This window comes from Lepisma saccharinum, chromosome 5 (assembly GCF_977018435.1).
Source record: "Lepisma saccharinum chromosome 5, izLepSacc3.1, whole genome shotgun sequence".
Classification (NCBI taxonomy): Eukaryota; Metazoa; Arthropoda; class Insecta; order Zygentoma; family Lepismatidae; genus Lepisma; species Lepisma saccharinum.
In genome coordinates, this window is record NC_139233.1 from 24,853,142 (window position 1) to 24,877,480 (window position 24,339).

Here is a 24,339-nt window from a genome sequence, read left to right on the forward strand (position 1 = left end):
TAATGAAGATTAATGAGCATTTTATATTGTAATTAACATCGGGTCTTAATGTGTATGATAGCAAATTTTTTTAACCAGAAAGGAAAGTAGGCTAACAAAATGATCAATAATATGATAAAAAATAGCGAAGAGACAGAAGTAAATCAGGCATTTATGTAATTAAATGCTGTTCTTCATTGCAGGACATGAATAATACACTTACTGTAACAAAACCTTTTAGTTTTGAGGAGAGGGATAAACTCATGCTTCAACAAAAAGAACAGAAAATTAAGCAGGTATGTAGTTCATTACGTAAAAATGTAAACATTGTATGAATTGTTGCACTTTAGGTTAATATTGCACTTGATTTACAATATGTAGAAATAAATTCTCATTTTAGAGGATTCTACAGCACAACGGAAACACAAAGTTGGAAATTCTTTTGACATGTGCTATATCCAGAGGTGTTCATTTTGAGTCAACCTCCCCTCACCCTCACCCTCCGAGATCGCAGTCGCCCTCGCCCTCCATCGCCCTCACCCTCCAAGATCGCAATCGCCCTCGCCCTCCACCGCCCTCACCCTCCGAGATCGCACATCGCCCTCGCCCTCCACCGCCCTCACCCTCCGAGATCGCACATCGCCCTCGCCCTCCACCGCCCTCACCCTCCGATATCGCTCTCGCCCTCGCCCTCCACCGCCCTCACCCTCCAAGATCGCAGTCGCCCTCGCCCTCCACCGCCCTCACCCTCCGAGATCGCAGTCGCCCTCGCCCTCCATCGCCCTCACCCTCCGATATCGCTCTCGCCCTCGCCCTCCACCGCCCTCACCCTCCGATATCGCTCTCGCCCTCGCCCTCCACCGCCCTCACCCTCCAAGATCGCAATCGCCCTCGCCCTCCACCGCCCTCACCCTCCGAGATCGCACATCGCCCTCGCCCTCCACCGCCCTCACCCTCCGAGATCGCAGTCGCCCTCGCCCTCCACCGCCCTCACCCTCCGAGATCGCACATCGCCCTCGCCCTCCACTGCCCTCACCCTCCAAGATCGCAGTCGCCCTCGCCCTCCACCGCTCTCACCCTCCGAGATCGCACATCGCCCTCGCCCTCCACCGCTCTCACCCTCCGAGATCGCAATCGCCCTCGCCCTCCACGACCCTCCATCCGCCCTCACCCTCCACCACCCTCCACCAACCCTCACGTCATTACTAGTGGGTTGATTTTTGCTTTTTTTGCATTTTTACCTTGAGGAAAATTCATATGCTTTCAACGGTTTCATTCATATATATATATATCTTGATTTGGGATACTCTGGCAACCTTTTAGAGTTCTATCACAGGTGTTAGTGTATATTTGAGCTTAATGTGCTTATTATTGCATATACGTATTGGCAGTAATTTCCATGCAATCGTTCATTTTCAACTTTGTCTCTTTTTGTGTGTCTAATCTGTGCTATATGGCCTGTGGGCTCTAGTTGGATGGGTCAAGAACATCCAGTTATTGGAAACTACTGTTTATGCTAAGATCAAGAAAAACTCCTCCCACATCACATCAACCAGGGACATCTAGAAGAATGAGTCACATTTCTAGGTTCCAGAAACAGTAGCAGGGATGCATTATTTGTTCATTATTTGTTGATTATCTTTGTAAATCTGTGCGTCTGTCCGTGCCTGAGTGATACCTGTTTGGGGGAAGGTTAAAAGGGGAATTTCTCTTTCAGCTTCCAAATGTTCATTCTTTGGGGGCTGACCCCTTCTCCCCACACACACATACATAAATAAATATACATGCCAAGGTGGGGGCTGTCACCATCCGTTTGAAAACCTGAACAAATTGAATAAATATTTACACTTTATGGAAATGTGAATAGTTCATTAAATAAGTAGATATGCAGCAGACCCGGAATACAACGGAACTCTGTTCCGGCAAATCAGTTTGGTGGCGGAATTTAATTCCTTCTATGGTATGGCCGTAGACATGGGTTGGGTTCAACAAATTTTTTTTGGGAGGGATCAGACCATTGATCAAATTTCAATAATATAAATAATAACAATAATAATAAATATTATTATACAATGTTAATCAAAATACCATAAAACTTATATAATTTAATTCCATTATTATTATTATTATCATAATTTTCATTAATATTATTATTATTATTATTATTATTATTATTGCTGTTATCAACTCCGTGAGGAGACTTTCGTTCTCGATCCACCAGATGAACAGCATAGCTGTTTTACATTGTATATTTTACATTTAATACAGTTAGAGTACACGACATGTGTAGTTATTCTTTTTTGTTAATATCTTTTATATTCGTTGTTCAATAAAAGCTTTCAAAGTGAGACAGCTGAACATTTTATTTAAAAAAAAATTGGAATTTTCAAAACTGTGGAACCATTTATTATTTCGATTAAATGGTAGATTATGATATAAGTATAAAATGGTTTCTTTAATGTACACTATTTTTTCGATCTAATGAAACTTTTATTTTTGTTATTCTGTTCGAATACTAACTGAAATTTATTTCTCTTATTAATAATAAAACTGTTTTGTTATTTCTCTTATTAATAGTAAAAATGTTTTGTATCTTGAAATAAACTATGCAAATTCCAGGGGGTCCATGAATCGGTTCGGTTCGATTCTCTCCTCCCGATGCTCATAATTGTTCTTGTACTTACCAAACAGTCGACAGCCGACAGTCGCTATGCACTAAGTACGTGTTTTATAGGACTGCATGTATACACTACATAGGCCGCTGGGTGGAGGGTGGTGAACGTAACGCGCTACGAAGCTGGAGGTCCTAGGTTTGAACTCCTGTCAAGGAGGATTAAAACCTTATCAAATGGGGCAACTTAAAGGTCGGAAAGGCAATTTTGGGGCACCCCAAACCCATTTTTCAGTCAGAACCAGAAAAATACACTAGAAAGACAACAGCAGAAGTGAAAATGGAGCAATGGAGGTGGGCTGTGATTCCGAGAAAAAACTGTTTTGCACAAGTTTCGGGAATTGCAAATGTTTGAAAATTCTAGCTCTATCATTTGATTGATTTGGCCTTCTTTACTTCGCTTTCTGTTACTTTTAGCTGATTGCAAATATGAGGATGAAAGATGATATGATGAAATTGATAAAGGTACATCGATCGTCTCAGCATTGTCTCCCCTTGTATTTTGAAAAGCTTCGAATAAATTTTTGAAAATGGGATACTGATTTTGTTTCCTGGACGTCCATTAATACAACATGTCAGAAGTTTCGGGGGGAGGGAGGTTGAACCTTTGAACATCCAAAGTCCCTCTCTAAATACGGCCATGTGCTGTGACACTGGACAAAGATTTTATGTACATAATACGCCATACAAAAGTCCATCCTTTGTCACATTCATTCTTATAAACAATAGATGAAGAGGAAAAGTGAAAGTTCTTGTACTAAATTTGTCCCCGGAAATTTAGGAAAAATAAATTCGATTTAAGATGAAAATGAAATCGTACCGGCATCATTTTATAAATGGCAGTTAAATAAAAACTCCATTACGTTGGGGATGGGAGCTCAAACACGCATCCAATAGATAACATTAATCACTCACATACAGCTCCTACTTTATGCGGCAGCGGTAACAAATCATATAAATTACTTGAATGTCTTATCACTCGAATACTTTTATTCTCGTTCTTTGTCTTTCAGATGTGCGTATTTTAAGACTGTTATTGCTTTTATTTTCTGTTACCTACGGAAATCTTTCTAGCACACATGTAGACACTCCAGGAAAGGAAATATATGTCTCTCCAAGAACTTCAAGTGGCAATGGCATCTGAAATTATACGATTTGGTCTTAATTGATTTCATATTTTAATTTTCGCTCTCAACGCCATCATCGACCGAGTATTTACTTTCTGAACACATAGCACGTGTACCAGTACTGCATACCATATTTTGATAAACCATGCTCTAGTGGTAGGTTTTACCACCATTGACCAAGAAAATACATTCTTTATGTAGACACTTGGAAGTTTTGGTATTTAGTTCCTTCCTTTAATTATACATCTCTCCAGATTTACAGTTCCTATACGGATATAAACATGAGCTTATTGGAGATGAAAGAAAGTTACAATCCTTTCCCTGTACTCATTGGGTAGAACGAGGCACTAAAAAGTTAACATATTTGCCCTATGATAATATATATAAGTCATGTCATTCCATGTCAGTTCAACCAAGTAAAAAAAGAGGTTTTGGAACCTATGTTCTCAGATTTTGATGAAACTTGGCACATTTAATCCTTTCATGCTGGTGACAAACTACATTATTTTCTCTATCTTGTCTGGTTTCATTTCTACAGTTTCTCAAACTTTCAGTGATTCATCCTTTCCTCTATTCCCAAAGCCTCCAAGTGAGCTGCACTGTCTTCGAAAAATAATTCTATCTCCCTTACAAATATTCAATCTTTTTGAAATTTCACAACAATGATAACCAAGTAATAAGAATTCCACTTATATTTTAGTAGACAATTAAATTAATAAACTAGTATTATTATCTAATTTTTTGGGACCGAAAACTTGGTTTACTAAAATTTCAATTATCATCGAGAGGGAAAGGTGCAACACCAACACAAGTATTTTTGTAATGAACTTATAAGATCTAACTTACCCAGAGACAAAATTGATAGCTTTTTCTTTCCTTCTGAAAATATGACAACTTATTTCTAAAAATGTTTAAAAACGGCTACCGGATTTTATATTTTTCAAATTAATTTAAAATCTAAGATTCTAATTCAAAATATCATTGAAGTAAATGTTTAGAGCATACAATTTTAAGTAATGTTTTCCTGGATGCACAGAGGGCTGGGCACGGGGGAGGGGGGGCCGTGCCACCATCCCTGGAAAATGAAGGTCAACCAAAAAGTACGCATTTTACACACATTCAGACCTCTCCGATGGCGCAGTGGTAGCGTCGTTGCCTTCTAATCAAGGGGTCCCTGGTTCGATACCCGGTGGAGGTACATATAGTGGTTCGGATCTCACTTTAAACTGTAGGTCCAGTCCCAATTAGCCTTACTGTGAATAAAGTGGACTTGAGACACCAAATCAATGAAATCAGTTCACACGCATCCTTTTCTTTCAGTCACAGTCGTTTGTGTATATTATTAAAAGGGTATTGCAGGGACATGATAACTTCATATCTACAGAGTGTTTCTTTCAGGGGGCAACACTGTTGTGTAGGAATATGCCTCATTTACACCCCTCTCCCCCACCAAAATAAAAGTCCTGCTGATGTCCATGAATTGTTCTTATTAATTATTAGATTGAAAGCATGCCCTTATAATATCTTATATTGTTTTTTTTACATTTATAAAAAGACACATTTTAAAAAGTAGTTGACATTCTAACTTTTAATACACGGAATGAAATTAATGAGAAATATACTTTGCATTATAAGTTGTAGATTAAATAGCTTTGGTGACTTTGATGATAAAAATACTTAGTTCCCTTGGCCATCCACATTCATTTCTTTGCATACGAATATTCCAAAATTCTATTCCATGACAGTTTGCGAATATTTTGGGATGAATATTGTTTGTTGCTGTATGCTCAGATGTGATAATAGGAATAATGATACTACTACGACATTGGGGAGGCTCGTATGATGCTTTTTATTATCTTATGTTTGTAGTCATATATTTTGTTAAATTGCAGCATATTTTAATGTTGCTTATTACGTGATATATGCATATTGTTAATGTAATTCGTTCATTTGCACCGATTTTTAACCCATGCTAGTTGATAGATGAGGGGGAAGAACTAGCTCCCCACCCACAACCCCCACCCTCATACACACGGAGATATAGAGAGGGGGTTAACAACATTGTAAGGGCACCCTTACATACAATTTCAGTAGAAGCATTTTAAAAATGATGTTTCGGATAGTCAATATGTTTCGAGCACATTACAAATATTTTCATTTTGTGGCATTCAATTTCTCCTCTATTGAATGGCCTTGCTGGTTCCAGTGGCGGCGATTGGGTTCCAAAACTGGGGATGGCAAGGTGCCAATACTGAGGGGGCAAGGACAGTTCACTATCTCTTGGTAGAGAACGTTTAGCATAGTGCGGGGGCAAAAGTGTCAAAAATGGGGGGAGTTAACTGACCCCCTTGCCCCCTAATCGCCGACACTGTCTGGTTCTGTGCAGTGAAAGTACTTCGAGGTAGGTTTTATTATTTATTTTAACTTACACGGTCCATACTTTGGGATCCAATATCTCCTGTTATTTGTGATTTCTGCACTCGGAAACACATTTTATACGTATTACATCATAGTATAAATCTATTGAGTGCCTTCCCGATGGCGCAGTGGTAGTGTCATCGCCTTGTAATTAAGGGGTCTCGAGTTATAAACTCGGTGGAGGCACATATAGTGGTTCGGATTCCACTTTAAACTGTACGTCCAGTTCCGATTAGCTACTGTGCATAAAGTGGACTTAAAACACCAAATAAATCAATCAAATCATTCAATCTAAATCTATTGATTAAAAATTTGACATAAATCATTCTCGAGGGGTATTGTCGGTCAAGGCTCAAGGGTCCTGGACATAACCACTCCTAAACCACCCACTCTAATATAAGTAATTCTAAGGGTATGCTTTCAGTCAAATAACCAATAATCATGGGCATACGCAGATTTAATTTTTTCGTGGAAGGATTGTAATCGAGGAATATTCCCCCATAATAGTGCCGCACCCTGAAAGAAATACTCCGTCGATATGAAGCATTGATTGGAAGCTACTAGTTACAAGTAACAGTTACTTTACGACACTTAAATTGCAAACTTGAATATTTGTGGCGTGGGACAAGAGCTACATTTGGCAACTTTTAAAGATTTTCGTGGAATCACCTAAGCCAAATTTTCAAGGCTGACTGAAAGCACAGACGCCAACTATCTCCTCGTTTCCTTGTTAAAAGAGCAGGGGAGGGGGAGAGCGCATTTAATCCTTCCCAGGACCAGAATCTGTGGCCAGGTCTCTTGTCTTGACAAAGATTTCCAGATATAAACGTTCCTCATACTGAGAATGGAATCTGCTTCAGAAAGTCGCCTAAGGGGTAACAAACAGGTCCACTCGGTTCATATAGCTGCAGAACAACGAGCCCCTTTATTTGATCTGTGATAGTGATAGAGAATGCAAATACTTTGTTGCTGATTTTCTGCAGTGGTAAATGGCTACTGCTCGCAAACCAAAATCCGCGAATGAACATAGCAACACCTACAGGCATGTTGTGAACATGGATGTTAAATAGTTCTTTATTATTTCGATTTCCTTTTTGAAGTTATATTGTTCGTCTACACGCAGTGTATGCTTGCTTATAGACTGAAGGGACCTGTGTCGCTTGTCGCTTCGATAGCGAAGAGACAGGCAACAAGCGACACGGAAGTTTCAAGCCGAAACGACAAGCGACACTTCAGTCAATCTGCATGCACTCGCCACGAGACAAACTGGGGCAAGACGGTATTCAGTCCGAGCATCAAACGTCAGTTCGAAAGGTTTCATGTATTATTAAGGGTTCGTTTCCAGCGACACGCATTGCTTGTCGTCTGTGAAGGGACAAACGATAAGAAAGAATTCATCGCCTATTCCAATAGACCGAGCGAAACGTAAGCGATAAGCGACACCTGTAGCTTCTCGTGTCGCCTCAGTTCGAAAGACTGTTTTTATTTTTGAAGATTGTTTTCCAAAAGATACATGTTACATGTCGCTTCGGTCTGAAAGTTCAATAAATGAGTGTTTCTTTTTTTCATTATTGCTATTGAATTCTTATAAGAACTTCTATGCACTGTGGAAATGGATTGTTTTCTTTAAATTCTAATCTTGCCGCTGTGAAGAAACAAAAAATATATTTTTAAATGTGTGTAGTGCGAACACAAAACCTATCCAGAACTGCAATATTTAGTACAATACACATAAGAAAGGATTTCCTAAAAGCTTCATAAAATGTTTCTCGTGCATTAGAAACGGGAACTTTTAAAAGAATAAGCAAATAATTTTTTTTTTTTAAAGAAGCAAAGCCCTCAATTTTCTTTATACAGTTTACAATATTTTCTTGAACTGCCCATTCCCTAGCACAATAATTTTCACAAAAGCTGAATCTGTATTGTATGAATTGCATTTGTATTTGTAGTTTTAACACAACATACAATTAATAACCTTGAATAAATTGAAAAATGGGAAATAACGATGGGTTACTTCCAATTATTAAAAAGTATTTAAAAAAGTTTAGATATTCGTTCATTACTCTTTGTACCTTATCCTTTTTTAGACGTAATGAACGCTGGCCTGGGTTTCCAAGGAAACTACGTTTTTCCAAGTAAATAAATGTTTGCAAATGTTTAATGTTTTTTGTTTGTAATTCTTCTAGACGGGAAGAGACTTTTCACGAGCCGTCTTGTATTGCCTCGTGTCTCATCGCAACAGTGAGACGTGACAGGCATTCAGTTTCATTTCGAATTTCAAAAAGCTTGTCCCGTATCGTGTCTCCTTTCGTGAGCAACACTATAGATCATGTATATATTTTATCTATTTTAATCAATTGCAAAGTAAATCCGTCAGTGGCAGCCATGGCCTTGTGCAGCTCAGTTTTATAAATTCAGGATAAAATTATCCTTTTCCGAGGATTAGTTGTGTCGAAATGTACAAAAATGTTAAGAAAATTTGTTTGTCTCGTCCTCTATACGCTGTGAAAGTTTGTGCATCGACATGCTGTGTATGTTTCTTATTCTACAGACCGAAATTTTTCCCCTCGAGATCGAGATTGGTGCTTACAACTAGAGCCGAGATTATGCTAAGTCTTGTCTCATCTCGATACCAGCTTATAAGATTCCTAATTCCAATAAAAAAATTTACAATGAGTTTGTAGTATATTGAAGAAAATTATTATGAAATGTTATTTATTGTTGTTATGGGGAATTCGAAAAGAGGTTTTCTTATTTGAAACTCAATCCCCCCTCTCCACTAGAAATAATTGATAATTTGTCCCCTCCCTACAGGAATACTTTCCGCCTCTAATGAATAATATAAATATATGAAGACTTATACAATTAAGACTTATTAAAACTTCCGAACCAGCCAGAAGCATAAATAAAATGCATGTAAGTCTTCACATATTAGTTTATTCCAATTAATGATTTTTAAAACAAGTAACTCAGTTACTTTTTAACTGTAACTGTTTTAAAAAAGTCACTTTCCGAACCCTGCATATGTCCCTGCGATATCCATTTAATAATAAACGCAAATGACTGTGTCAAATAAAATTATATGTGTGAAATATATCCTGTGCCCCGCCTTCTGGGAATTATTTACAATTTTATACTCTAAAAAATTGCTTCATTGATATTGTAGGACTTCGCGACCGGATTACGCTCACTCACTCGGAGCTCCCCAATTTCCTCACGAGGGTGGAAATAAATTCCGACCAGAGCCGGATTCGAACCTACGCCGTCCCGCAGCGGACGATCTCAAGACGAGTAAACGCCTACGGAGGAGGACAAGTTAGATCATATAAGTTCATTATAAAAATACTTGTGTTGATGTTGCACCTTTCCCTCTCAACGATAATTGAAATTTTAGTAAATCATGTTTTCGGTCCAAAGAAAAATAGAAAATACTATTTTATTAATTCATTAGTGTACTAAAATATAAATGTGAACTGTTAAAATATATTTTTCTGGAATCCTTATTGTTTGGTTAACATTGTCGTAAAGTTTACAAAAGATTGAATAATTTTTAAGAGGGATAGGATATTTCTCCAAGGCAGCGCAGTTCATACTTACAGGCTATGTGAACGGAAGAAAGGATGAATCACTGAAAGTTAGAGGGGTTATAAATATGAAACCAGGCAAGTAAGACACAAAAGAAAAGGTCGTTTCTCACCACCATGAAAGGATTAAATTTGTCAAATTTCATCAAACTTTGAGATCATGAGATCTGGTTGAATTGACTTGGAATGACCCATAAACCTTTCAAATATACTCAGAAGGGACACAGATTTCTAAGCACTAAAGCACATTTAAAACACGGATTTTAAAAGATGAAACAAATTTGAAAAAAAAAATAAATAAATAAAACGAAGGCATGTGTTTTTTCAACATTGATTATTTTTGTTTAAAAAATCATGGCTAGAAGTTAGTTGGTACCTGTGTGTGGTTTTACTTTACATATGGCTTCAAATATTTCCGAATATTACTACCCTTATAAGGTCTTTATCCATTAAGGGCTTTAAACATATTGGATTGTTTTTCTGTGTCTAAGTAAAGCTTTTCTAGTCAAGTGAAAATATCTGCCGTTAAATAAAGTACCAGCAGTCTTTCCTTCCCACGGACGCTTTCTATGAATCATCCAGCGCATTCTTCATGGTTCCATAGGCACGCACACTGTCTACCAGCAGGGTGGAATGTGCAGGTAATTCTTAGAATTAGGCTTCAATTTCATTAATGCCTTAATGCCTCAGAAATAGACATTTGAGGCTCATAGAAATTTGTACGAGATCATCACGAATAAATCGTAATATCTCTTTTTGAGCTTCAATTCCATTCGATGTCAGGTCAAATAGTATTCGATGTAAGTTACAACGGGAAAAAAATATTATCGAAAAATTGATATATTATATTGGGTGAAGTAAAGTAAAAACAAACAAAAGTAAAGTGTTCCCCTGTGCTTAGCACCACGCCATGATCCGGTCGTGAGTGGGACGTGATCAGCATCACGCCCCTGACCGCCTTTACCCCCCAGGGTTTCCCCCAGGTACCCATGTTATTCGACGCTGCGTGGGCGCCGGGGCCGCTTACATCGTTAGAAAAGTTCCCTGATTTGAACCGGCCGGGGATCGAAACCCGGGACCTTTAGCATGGTAGTCAAGACGCGTTACCGACTGAGCCACCGCGGCTTATTGGGCGAAAGAAATTTATAAAACAAAAATAAATTTAATTTAATCCTATCTCCTCGTGTCTCGATCTGGCCCCGCCATAACCCTCACCCTCCATCGCCCTCCACCACCCTCCACTTGCCCTCACCCTCCAACACCCTCCACTTGCCCTCACTCCGCACGCCCTCACCCTCTGAGAGTGCAGTCGCCCTCCACCGCCCTCACCCTCCGTGATCGCTTTCGCCCTCGCCCTCCACCGCCCTCACCCTCCGAGATCGCAGTCACCCTCGCCCTCCACCGCCCTCACCCTCCAACATCGCTCTCGTCCTCGTCCTCCACCGCCCTCACCCTCCGAGATCGCAGTCGCCGTCGCCCTCCATCGCCCTCACCCTCCGAGATCGCAGTCGTCCTCGCCCTCCATCGCCCTCACCCACCGAGATCGCTCTCGCCCTCGCCCTCCAACGCCCTCACCCTCCGAGATCGCAGTTGCCCTCGCCCTCCACCGCCCTCACCCTCCGACATCTCTCTCGCCCTCGCCCTCCACCGCCCTCACCCTCCGAGATCGCAGTCGCCCTCGCCCTCCACCGCCCTCACCCTCCGAGATCGCAGTCGCCCTCGCCCTCCACCGCCCTCACCCTCCGAGATCGCAGTCGCCCTCGCCCTCCACCGCCCTCAGCCTCCGAGATCGCTCTCGCCCTCGCCCTCCACCGCCCTCACCCTCCGAGATCGCAGTCGCCCTCACCCTCCACCGCCCTCACCCTCACAAGTCTTCCGGAGGGTGAGGGTGAGGGTGAGGTCTGCCCTCACGAGGGTCGCCCTCCGGAGGGTGAACACCTCTGGCTATATCTAGAATGTAAGTGTGGTGTGGAGTGTATAATTTTCAAATTCTAATGACTCATAACCTACAAGTGATACAGTTAACACATATGTAAACAAAACTGCAATTATTGACTTTTTCTCATAATGGAATTTGTCACTAGTATGTGGAAGATGGGAGCTTACATGAGCTTCAGTGGCACAGCTTGCTTTTATTGCTATAATTTTCCTATGATCAATTGCAATAATTTTTCATAAAGAGATTTTGCAATGAGAATCTGTATGACATTATCGTAGCAAACAAAAAAATGTTTATCACCAAAGGGTAGACAAGAAAAACAGGCAAGAAAATTGGTTGAAAGCGCTGACTTTCAATCCTCCCCTTTCTTCAACAGTATTCCATCAAGATTTTGGAAATCTGCACTCCCCTTCTGGGTGCATTCAGTTACTTTTGAAGTTATTGTTAATGTAGTGAAATGTTCAAAAATAAACATCCAAATGGTGCTGAATTTTGAAAGGGAAGGAAAAGAAACAAATAAACATTCTAAGATCCATTCCTTTTTAAATCACACATTTCTCATATTTGTATATACTTAATGTAAATATAGGCATGAATAGGGTTACCAGACATCCGGATTTTTCCCGGACATGTCCTACATTTTAGCCTTATGTCAGGCGTCCAGGAGGAATTTGAAAAATATCATAAATGTCCTACATTTTGAGCGTTGCATAATATTAGCTAATTTGGAAAAATTGCAACAGAAAAAAGTCATGCAAATTACAAGTCTATGGACTGCGCTTCCAAACTCAATAGTGAAATTTATTTTGATTCAGTCATTGCACAAAAACAAAGTTTGTCCTGCTATTAAACAAACGGGAAAACGGAAGCAATTAACGAACAATGTCTTGGGACCACTCTCTGATAACGTCACTGTTCAATGCCTGAGCAGAATTCTTGCCTTAGGGTTTATACTAATGGAACAAGGTGTTGCCCATTCTTATTCAATAGTCAATATAATTTGATTGTAAAGCAGGGGTATAGAGAACAAAGTTATTTAGGGTGTCTACCAGTAAGAAAGTCATGGAAGTCAAGAAAAAGTAAAAAATCAACAAGTAGGTCAAGAAGTCACTAAAAAGGCAATAAATTATTCTTGTGGTCAAGAATTTTTGCTATTGATTTGTTGATTTAGTTTATTTTACTTCACTTTTTTCTGTCCCATTGGCTACGCGAAGATGAGGATGAATGATGGTAAGATAAGATGGATGAATGGATAGTCATAAACATATAGGGACAACCGACACAAACCCCACATAACATTATACTGGCTGTGAGTCCAGATGCCAAAGCCTCACTTGTCTGCCAAACACAGTTCAGGATGCATTAATACGAAATAGCAGATCTAATTCTCTTCTTAAATTCAGCTTCAGTTTTCATCTTAACTGGCCCTTTCGTAGGGATTTTCATTAAATAAATATGTATTTTCTTAATTACTAATTTCCAACTTTACCTAAGTAGGATCTAGAAAAGTCCAGGAAAAGTCAAGATTTCTGGATGTTTTATTTTGGTAGACACCCTGTTATTGAACTAAAAACTACCCAAGATGAAACCATTTTAAATTACAGTAATTGCTGAATATTTGTTTGCCATTACAGGTCAAATGTTGAGAGAGTACTTTCATTATTAGCACAACAAACTCACGAGAGAATTATTTTTTCATAAACTCTGTAAAATGTTTGGTATTGGTCCTTATAATTTCAACGAGTTTGACTGTCCACTCGAACATCAATATATAGTTTGACTAAACCTGAAATTTTGAAAAAAAAATGTCTGCTCTGAGAAGTACCACTTAAATCAAGTAGTAAGAGGTGCATTGATTAGTATGATTGCAAGTTTTGAAATTTTGCATTTAAACATTCGTTGGGAAATAATTTTTTAAAAAACTGAAAAGTGTCATTTTATAACTACTTCCTAACGTATTCTATAGAAATATGTATTATTTATTGAGAATGTGTTGCATCCTACATTTTGACTTAATGTCCTACATTTCCCTTACAGCAATCTGGTAACACTAGGCATGAATAAATTTTTATGAAATTTTGTCAGGCATACAAGTAGGCAACACTGGTTTGTGAGGGTTCAAAACATTACCTGTATATTGCCTGATATGGTTTCTCGTGGCAAGAAATGCACACTTTCTGCTGATATTTCTGGAGGAAAAAATATTCTAATGTAAAAACGGTGTGTTTTTTGTGGAAATTTAAAATTCCTCAAGATATTCAATGTATGTAAATATATATTTAATATATTGGAAATTATGTATGAAAGTTACAAATTATACTTAGGCTTAGCATAGTCTGTACTGAAGAAAACTGTTGAAAAAAAATGTCAAGTAATAGAAGATGAATTTTTAAAAACATCTTCATTGGCCCCACATAGGCAACGTTGGGATGTGAGGAGTGAAAACAGTATCTGCATTTTGCCTCATGTTCTTTCTCATAAGAACTGCACACTTGCTGTTGCACTTGTGGAGAAAAAAAATCTAATGTAAAAGCCATGCTTGTTTTAGACTGGAAATCCGCCCCCACCCACCAAATATAGACAGAATCAAATTAAGATTTACTAATTACTAATAGGATGCATCAAGACTCATGTAGCACTCAAACCATGTATTTCCGAACATTTTATGAGCCACCAAATATATATGTCACATCCTGGCATTAGCGACCTCACCTAATACAGTGTGTTTTACTTGCTTGTGGCCCCAGATTTTCGCTTACAAAAATCAAACTACTGGTGACAATGTAATGAAATTTATTTAAATTTAGCAAAAATCATGGGCTGAGAGAGTGAAATGCCCTATATGACACACATGTCTGTGTAGACTTTACTTGTGGGACACACAATAATTACATCTAGTGCCTGGGATGTAGCCTATAACCAAAATTATGTGAAATTCCATTTTATGTAAGATCAAGATCAGGTGTACACTATTAAAAATACAATTTTAAATTTTTATACCATGATAGCATTCCACAAATAATAATACATAAATAATTAAATACATAATGAATAATAGATAAGCATTATTTGTTATTAATATTGAAGTGTTTTGAGTTAATTTTAGTGTAGTACTTTAATTAGTGTGATTTCAGACATCTGCAATTATAGCAAAATACATATATTCATACATGCGTAATATATACATATGCAGCACAGAAAGATTCAAAGACTCAACCCATAGGACAACCCTGTTGTTAGTAAAGAAAAAGGTAAAGTTCTCCCCTGTGCTTAGCACCATGCCATGAAGGCGTATAAGAGGTGTTGGGGTAACGCCCCACACTTTCTTGATCCGGTCATGAACCCTGTTGTTAGTGCAGAGCAAAAAATAGAAGACTGAAATTTGTTTGAAATATGTGGTTTTCAATCTAAAGTGCTTGAATTTTGAACCCAGAATAATGTGCCATTGTGGCTGTACACTGGTACGAGCCTAAAATGAGGATGAAAAATGCCCTGTCATGTGCTTCATCCTTAAAAAGTGCATTTACATTGACACAATACCATGCTGTATTACGGAAATTAAGAATGAATGATATTTAGAGGCAGAGAGTCCTGCACTGAGGCTGTGCAAGCTTTGGCTCTGGCTACAGGATGTGCAGTTTTGAGTCTCCTGGGGGAAGTGTAACAGCTTTTCTATTGAGATTTATGCCTGTGAATGAGACCGGTGGTAACCCACCATCATGGGGTAATTGGCGAGCTCGGAGCTATGAATGAGTAGTGCAACCTGGTCATATAAAACCTACAACAACTTGGGGTTCGTCGTGCTGACCACACATCACCCTGTAACTGGTTGGATGATTGCCCGCTTCTGGTGGGAATGAGGCTGGCAGTCATTAAGTAGGCACTGGTTCTGATGAGCAGTTAAGCTATGGGTTATTAGAGGCAAAGTAAAAAATTTAAATGCTTCCATTAAGGACAAAGAATGTGGCAACTAGGCATATTTTTCAGTTCTCATTGAGGCTCATACCAGCGTACATTGAAAATTCAAGCACGTTAGAATGAAAACTTCATATGAAAAAGAACCTTAACATGAATTGTTAATTTCCTATGGTAATGTGAGTAATTTTCATGTTGTTGCAGGCACTTGAAGAAAGGCAGAAATCCAGAGATTTCCATGCAAGACCAATGCCGGATTTTCGTGCTCCTAATCTCCCTGACAGCCAGGAGAAGACTCTAATTGAGCAAGTTCCTTTCCACCTGCTTATGGAAGAAAGAAGCAGACTCAAACAGGAGAAGCTGAAAGAGGAGGTATGCATAATTTTTATCTATTGTAGTTTTATAAATAAATTAATGCACTTGTTGGTTATGAAAAACTTTTTTTACTCACTCTGTTAAGGACAAAATTATTAGAGATAAAACTGATAATCAGCGAGTACAGTGTGTTTTAAAAATACTGCAGGATTCTAAAAACCTATAACTTTTAAAGTAATATGTTTATTACAACGAAATATTGTTTGTTACACAGAAGAAACTTTCAAATTAGTGTTGGATGTGGTTTGGTTCATCGCGAGATCTCCAGCTGGGCACCATTCACATCCAAACACACTTGCAATTTTCTTTTGAATCTGAAAATTGCATTCTGACAGTGCTCATCTGGAATGTTTTGAATCACATCAATCTCATATCTTCTTGAACTTCATGTCATCAAGATCTGCCAGTTTCTGTGCATACACCTGGTTCTTGACTTGTCCCTATCGTCAGTAATTGCAAGGCATAAGGTTTGGTGACCTTGCGGGCCAACGTGTGGGTCCTCTGTGGCCAATCCACCTCTCCACAAATTGACCATTGGGTCATTCCATGTCAATTCAACCAAAAAAAAAATCCTCTCAGATTTTGATGAAACTTTGCACATTTGATCCTTCCATAGTGGTGAGAAACCACATACATTTTTTTCTCTAACTTGTCTGGTTTCATTTTTATAGCCCCTCAAACTTCAGTGATTCTTCCTTTCTCAGAGCCTCCAAGTGAAACTTCACAATAATGTTAACCAAACAATAAGGATTGTAGAAAGAACACTAATAAATTAATAAAATATTATTGTGATTCTATTGGACTGAAAACCTGGTTTACTAAAATTTGAATTATCATTGAAAGGGAAAGTTGCAACGCCAACACAAACACTTTTAAAATGAACTTAGACATATGCTTTAACTTACCCAGAAATAAAATTTATGGCTTATTCATTCCTTCTGAAAATATGACAACATATGTATGAAATTTTTTAAAAATGGCTACCAGATTTCCATTTTTCAAATTATTTTGAAATCTAAGAATCTAGCTTTAAAATATCATTGAAGCAAATTTTTAGAACATAAAGTTTTAAATAATGATTGCATACGAGGGTCACTATTTATATTTTGAGCCTAACAATGAAAAAACAGGAATTTGGCATTGAAAACTGCTTTATTGTTTTTCGAAGTATTCTCCTTTATGGTCAATACACTTTTGCATTTGTTCGAACCATTTGTCAAAGCAGTTTTTCCAATCTTCTTGAGACACCTCCATAATATGGTGTTTGAACGCATCAACGGCGTCTTCCGCCGACGAAAATCGTTGTCCACGCAATTTATTCTTGACATTCGGGAACAAGTGGGTGCCAAATCAGGACACTACGGCAGATGACCCATCAATTCGATTTTTTGACTGTTCATTTGTTTTCCGTATTTGACCGAAGACCTCTGGCAAACAAATTGTTGTGTACCATTCAGAGTTGACCGTTCTACGTTCCTCTAAAGGCACAGTTGCCACATGACCAGTTTTCCCGAAAAAAACAGGCGACCATTTGTTTCGATGTGCTTCGAGCGCCAACAACTTTTGTTGGATTGGGTTCATCTTGAAACACCCATACAGTCGACTGCTGTTTACGTTCCGGCTCATATGCATATATCCATGATTCGTCACCTGTTACAATCTTATATACGTCTTTTGAAGCACCACGATTGTATTTATTGAGCATTTGTTTGCACCAATTGACGCGAGCGTCTTTTTCAGTTTTTGTCAAATTGTGTGGGATCCAACGAGAACATACCTTTCTCACAGCTAAATGATCATGTAATATTTTATATATGCTGGTGGAACTAATGCCTATGGTTGCCTCAATCTCACAGTATGTCACATGACGATCTTGCAGTATTAGGTTTTGCACAGCATCAATGTTTTCTTGAACAACAAGTGATTTTAGACTACCTTCGTGAATCTCGTCGGTGAGCGACTGGCGGCCACGATTAAATTCGTTATACCAGCGTTTCACAGTGGCAAAGGATGGGGCTTCATCGCCAAATGTGGAAGTAAGTTGCACTCTTGTCTTGATAATCCACGTCGAAAATCGTAATAAATTATCGCACAAAAATGTTCACGAGTTAATTCCATTTTATTGTTGTCGCGCAATCTCCAAGGTAACATAAACAACACAAATGAAGCTATTTTACAAAACATTTGAAGTACGTTATGGTCAATAATGCCAGACGTCAAACGTCAAATCGCGCCTAACTTCAATCAGTGTTGCCAAGGCTCAAAATATAAATAGTGACCCTCGTAGATGTGCAGACAGTGGGGCAAGGGATGGGCGGGTGGGGGGGCGGTGTCCTCTTCCCTGGAAAATTAATGTCAACCTAAAAGTATACATTTCACACACACAATTTTAATTCAGTCAGTTTTTTGTGTTTATTACTAAAAGAATATTGCAGGAACATCATCACTTCATATCAATGGAGTGTTTCTTTAAGGGGGAAAGACAATTATTGGTGAATATGCCTTGTTTACCCCACCAAAAAATCCTGTATGAATGTTTTGTTCTTAATGATTATTTGTTTGAAAGCATACCCTTATACTTTCTTATATTAGTTTAGTTAGATTTATTAGGAAAAACACATTTCAAAAAATTAATACTCTAACTTTTCAACACATGGTTTTGGCCCGCTCCTCCCTATATTCCTTGCTCTTCCCCATACAGATACGGTAGGTGACTGTAAGCACTGCTCCTTTGCAGTTAGAAATTTGTAAGGCAACATTTAGATGGCTTACAACTTTCTGCAAGCAGAAGGCAGGAGTTCCCGAGATCCCATGTGCCGCCTGGTGCTGAAGTGTTGCAATCTAAAAACCAGGATCTCTACTGGTATCAGGCCGAGTTGAACTTTGAAGTTTTTACGAATTTTGCCATATAATTACATACATTTTACTAGAACTAATAAAGTGTAAGCCTGGCTTACATGGACGCTCCGCTCCATGCCTGAATGCGTCTACTATTGTTCTAGAAGCGCTTATGATTCTGGTAGGTTTCTTAATGACATGCATCATGCTAAAAGGTTTCCTTGGTTTGGGTGTACTGAGAGAAACAAAATATTGTTTGTTACACATGTACTATCTTTTGGGCAAAAGACTCCGAATGGTGTATGGTCTTCTGAATTTAACAACCTAATTTTTTAAAAAAGCTATAAAATAGTCTTCCAAACATTTGTTGCATAGTGAGGCATCTCATTTGCTAGCTTTTAAATGTGCATGGACTTCAGACAACAAAATTGTACTTTCAGATAGACAATACTTATACCGAATAATCCCATAACTAAACTATTACACAAAAAGGGTGTAGCCTTCCTTTGTACTTGGCATTCCCACCCAAAATGCTCATGCTATGCCACTGCATTCCTCATGATGTTCCTGCAATATTCTTTAAGTAATAAACACAAAGAACTGTGACTGAATTAAAATTGTGTGTGTGAAATGTATACTTTTAGGTTGACATTCATTTTCCAGGGAAGAGGACACCCCCCCCCCCCCACCTGCCCATCTTTTGCCCCACTGTCTGCACATCTATGCAAACATTATTTAAAATTTTATGCTCTAAAAATTTGCTTCAATGATATTTTGAAGCTATATTCTTAGATTTCAAAATAATTTGAAAAATAGAACATCTGGTAGCCATTTTTAAAAAATTTGTTACATATTTTGTCATATTTTCAGAAGGAATGAATAAGCCATCAATTTTATTTCTGGGTAAGTTAAAGCATATGTCTAAGTTCATTTTAAAAATGTTTGTGTTGGCGTTGCAACTTTCCCTTTCAATAATAATTCAAATTTTAGTAAACCAGGTTTCAGTCCAATAGAATCACAATAATATTTTATTAATTTATTAGTGTACTAAAATATAAATATGATATGTTGTCATATTCTTTCTACAATCCTTATTGTTTGGTTAACATTGCTGTGAAGTTTCAAAAAGTTTGAATAATTTATAAGGGGGAGAGAATTATTTTTCTAAGACAGTGCAGAGCAGCTCACACTTGGAGGCTCTGGAAATGGAAGAAAGGATGAATCACTGAAAGTTTGAGGGGCTATAAAAATGAAACCAGACAAGTTAAAGACAAATAATGTATGTGGTTTCTCACCACTATGGAAGGATCAAATGTGCCAGGTTTCATCAAAATCTGAGTACATGGGTACCATGGTCTGGTTGAACTGACATGGAATGACTTCCTCAAGAAAAAACTTGAACTCCAAGGATGGGGGGCAACATCTTGCTGGAAGTGGACCTCATTGACTGTAATGACATGTTACAGACATTCCTTGTCTTGGAACTTCAGAGGTTATGCACAGTCAATGAGGTCCACTTCCATGATGCCCCCCATCCTTGGAGTTCAAGTTTAGGTATCTGGCACCGTTCAGCCTGTCCTCATGTAACAAGAATGGACCAATGAGGTGCTCCATGGAAACTGCGCACAACACAATGACCTTGGGGCTATCATGCTTGTGTGTCCAACTTCTGTGGATTCTCCCCCCCCCCCTCAAATTCGGCAATTGTCTCACTTTTCCCAAAACATGGAAAAAAATACTAACTAAGGCAGTTATATTATAAACTAAAAACACTTTACAGATTAAGTTTCTACTTTATATCAGGGTCGTTTTCAGATCAAGAACTAAAGTAAAAAAATGTTTAGTTTAGAAGACCCTGATATAGGGTAGAAATGTAACCTGCAGTGTTTTCAGTTTATAATAAAACTGCCTTGGTCAACACCTGTAGTGTTTTTAAAAAGATATTAAATAATAACACACATTTCCTATGATTTTCTGAAACAAAAAAAAAAAAATCATCTGGACAAACTATGTATTCTGAGACCCATCCAGAAAGGGTAAAATCTTCGATGAAGAGAAGTCTGATTTACCAAGGATACAGTAAATTGCCTTTTCTGTTACTTGGCCAGCTCAGTCTTCTTGATTTAATTATTCTAATAAAAGTAGGGGATGATATGTAATTGAGTATTATGTAACCTCTTTTATTTACCTGTTCCTTGCAGATGGAAAAGATGGAACAAGAGAAAAGGGCAGCTAGGATCTTCAAGGCCCAGTCACCTACAGTGCTGCGCAAGGACCCGTTTGTGGCTACTAGACCCGAACGACTCATTGCAGGTATCCAGGACGTGCAATTAAACACTCAGAAAAGGGCAGAAAAAAGACATGAATTTGATATGAGAATAAAACTGAAGGAGCTGGAGGCCGAGAGGGCAAGACTAGAGGTAAGTGGAGTACTTTTCTATTCTCGAATAAGGATTCTGGATCTCATAAATGCTGAACTATTGTGTAATTTGAGTACATACTTCTGAGGATCCCAGAGTTCAAATCTATGTCTTAGCAGTTGTGTATTCTGAAAATTTGACCTGCAACAATTATTTAGTGTATATTTTTATTATACACCCCATTACATTAATTAGATGTAATAGAAATACGAATGCAGTCATGCAAGTAAAACAAAACCAGAAGTCAGAAAACTTCAAATTTTCCAGCAATTTTTATATTTTTCATAAAAATCTCCCTTTCCAACTTGTTAAAATGTTCCAATATAAAATGGCTAACACTGTATTTGGAATCTTCTGTTAAATAAATAAATAATTCCCCTGCACCAAGGGAAATTTCCTCCATGTAGCAACACTGTCTCTGCAAAGTCCAGCACAGAAAGCAGGAAATATGTCCTTATTGTATGATACTTAACTGTTTATAACATTATGAATAACAGAGAATATGGCAAGTTAAATTAATATAAGGTGACAAAATGGATGATATTCAACTTGATGTCATCAGAAAGTGCACCTTGGAAAGAAACAGTTGAATAGGTGTTAATTCCAGCATGCGTACTCACGGGTGTTAAGGAAAGCATATGAGAACTTCTTGCAGTGAGAAAATTTGCAATATATCACATACCTTGAATCAAGACCATATGCACAATGCTTACCTGGCATGTTTTCAACACAGGATCTGATCTGTTTGCCCAAAATATGGTGGTGGGCATGTTTTTGTGCAGTAAATTGTGGTAGGGGGAGTTAGCTGAATATCACACATTAGATTTATTGACTGAGTTTTCATTAATGAAATTTCTGATCCAAACTCCATGCAAATTCCTTTCTTCTTTTTTTTATGTTTTGATGGCAAATTTAGTTTACACTTCTTAAACTTTTCACTCATATTTGTCATTGCTTAGAGTAGGTTGCAGCAGGGCTTTCAATTGTTGCTTTTCCTTTTGTATAGCGAGAGAGGGAGATGATGGAGCTCCTACAGGAACAAATTGCGGAATTACGGAAAGAAACTGTCCATAAAGCACAACCTGCACCAAATAACAAACCAATGAGAGTAATTCCGTCTGTGATACCACTTACGGAACCGTCTACTCCACGCTGTCTAAAACGGCATAACCTCAAACAAAACAATAAGGAACCTGATAATGAATAGTAGTGTAAAGTATTGCTTTGCTCACTGCTGCGGAAGGACATTAATATAGTTTTCTTCAATGTGATATTTAGAAATTATTCTTGTGCATGTTTTTAAAAAGGGAATGTCTTGTTTTCTATCTATCTGCTACAAATTTCAGGTTTTCATATTTATATCTTATTTTACTCTTAGGCTTTAATGTGTGTAACTTTTTTTCTGCATGACAACATTAATACATATTAGCATCATTTTAGCAATGTTACCTTAATTTTGTGTACAATAGTTTTCAGTATAATAAATTTGCCACTTGATGTTCATAGTTTAATTTCTTGGCATCAGTGCAATCCTTTGATCACTGGAAAACTGTTTCCATTTTTATGGTATCTGTAGTCATTTGATTTTTAATTTCTATATCTGCACAAAGCAAGATGATGAATTGAGGTCACTGGCGGTGTCAGAAGAAACTGTGGAGAGGCAGGGGAGGGAGGAGGATATTTTCGGGAAGCAATCACATTTAGTATGCACCTAAATACGGAATAACCTGATCTGATAGATGCAGTTTTTTGGAATCAACCGATACCATTGGTATCTTTACCGTAAAGTATTGGTTCAAATACGTGGGCTGTACATTTAAGTTGCAACACTGTCAGGAAGAGGTGATAACACTGTGCATGTGCTATCAGGTATTGAGCATTGTCTGATGGGACCATGTCGATGTGTGGAGTACCAAAAGTGGTCAGTGCAGCGAGTGCTGTTGTGTATGCATGACGTTGAAATTAACACCATTTTGTGTACTGCCCTAAAACATGTTTACAAAGGTAGAACTGATTGTGGAACAAAATCCAGGTGGCCCGTGGCAAAAATGCACAAGAATGTCAAGACTTGGATGAAGCCTGTAGCTACAATACCTAGCCATATCTCATTGTTGCACAATGGTTACATATCAGGAACCCAGCATGATGCAATTTCCCTCATGTTGAAGTTGTTCTCACTGACAAATACACTTACCCATTGCGCAACAATCAGATATGGCTAGGTATTGTTGCTACAGGTTTCATGCAAGTCTTGATGACATTCTCATGCATTTTCTCCTCAGGCCACCTGGATTTTGATCCACAATCACTGTTCTACCTTCGTAAACTTGTTTTAGGGTGTTCATTTCAACCTCGTGCATACACAACACTAGCTGCACCGACCACTTTTGGTACTCCCACGTTGACATGGGTGCCAACTGACGCTGCTCAATGTGCGATAGCACATACAGGATGTTATCACCTCTTCTTGGCAGTGTTGCCACTTTTAAATTTACATCACACGTATAATCAGATACCAGCATACACGTTCTGGAGTATGGGTATCTTGCAGGGTCCAGAAAGCTGTAATACATTTTCAGGTAGTCGAATTAGCATGTTGTCATGTGAGAACCACAGGAACATAACTCAAAAATGCAGTTTTTGGTTTTGTTTAATGTATCTTCTCTGAAGAGCTCCCATTTGGAATCAGGTCGATGTGTCTACACCTCTAATCTTTAGCAATAAAGTGGAGTCACATATCTCAAATTTACTGACACTGTTTTAGTCATACTCCTAGCAATACATTATTTCCTCTGTCCTGTAAATTTCATAAATTGGAGTTATGTTTCTCTAGTTCTCATGATATAAATTATGCAAAATGCATGATTTTACTTAATTTTGCACCAACATTGTATAGTAAAAAATATGGTGAATTTCGTAATCTAATCATAGCCATAATATTCCTATGTGATTCTTTGAATATTTTTAAAGCGAAACTCTGGTAGATAGATGTGGTAAAATTCCAATGGAATACCTTGTATACACATGTCTTAATATATGTACATATTCTGACCACAATTGTTAACCCTTATAC

At 38.1% G+C, this 24,339-nt stretch overlaps 1 protein-coding gene across 2 annotated transcripts in view; it reads left to right on the plus strand.

Moving 5' to 3' along the window:
• The window catches only part of LOC145988259 (targeting protein for Xklp2-A-like), a 104,299-nt gene extending 81,542 nt beyond the window's left edge, over positions 1–22,757 (plus strand). For both annotated transcript variants that reach the window (XM_083123126.1, XM_083123125.1), the window contains exons 10-13: positions 183–275; positions 15,838–16,005; positions 21,048–21,266; positions 22,273–22,757. In XM_083123126.1, the coding sequence (XP_082979252.1) occupies positions 183–275; positions 15,838–16,005; positions 21,048–21,266; positions 22,273–22,473 (681 nt within the window). In that variant the 3' untranslated portion in view covers positions 22,474–22,757. The remainder of the gene's footprint in view (positions 1–182; positions 276–15,837; positions 16,006–21,047; positions 21,267–22,272) is intronic.
• Positions 22,758–24,339: the final 1,582 nt, after the last annotated feature.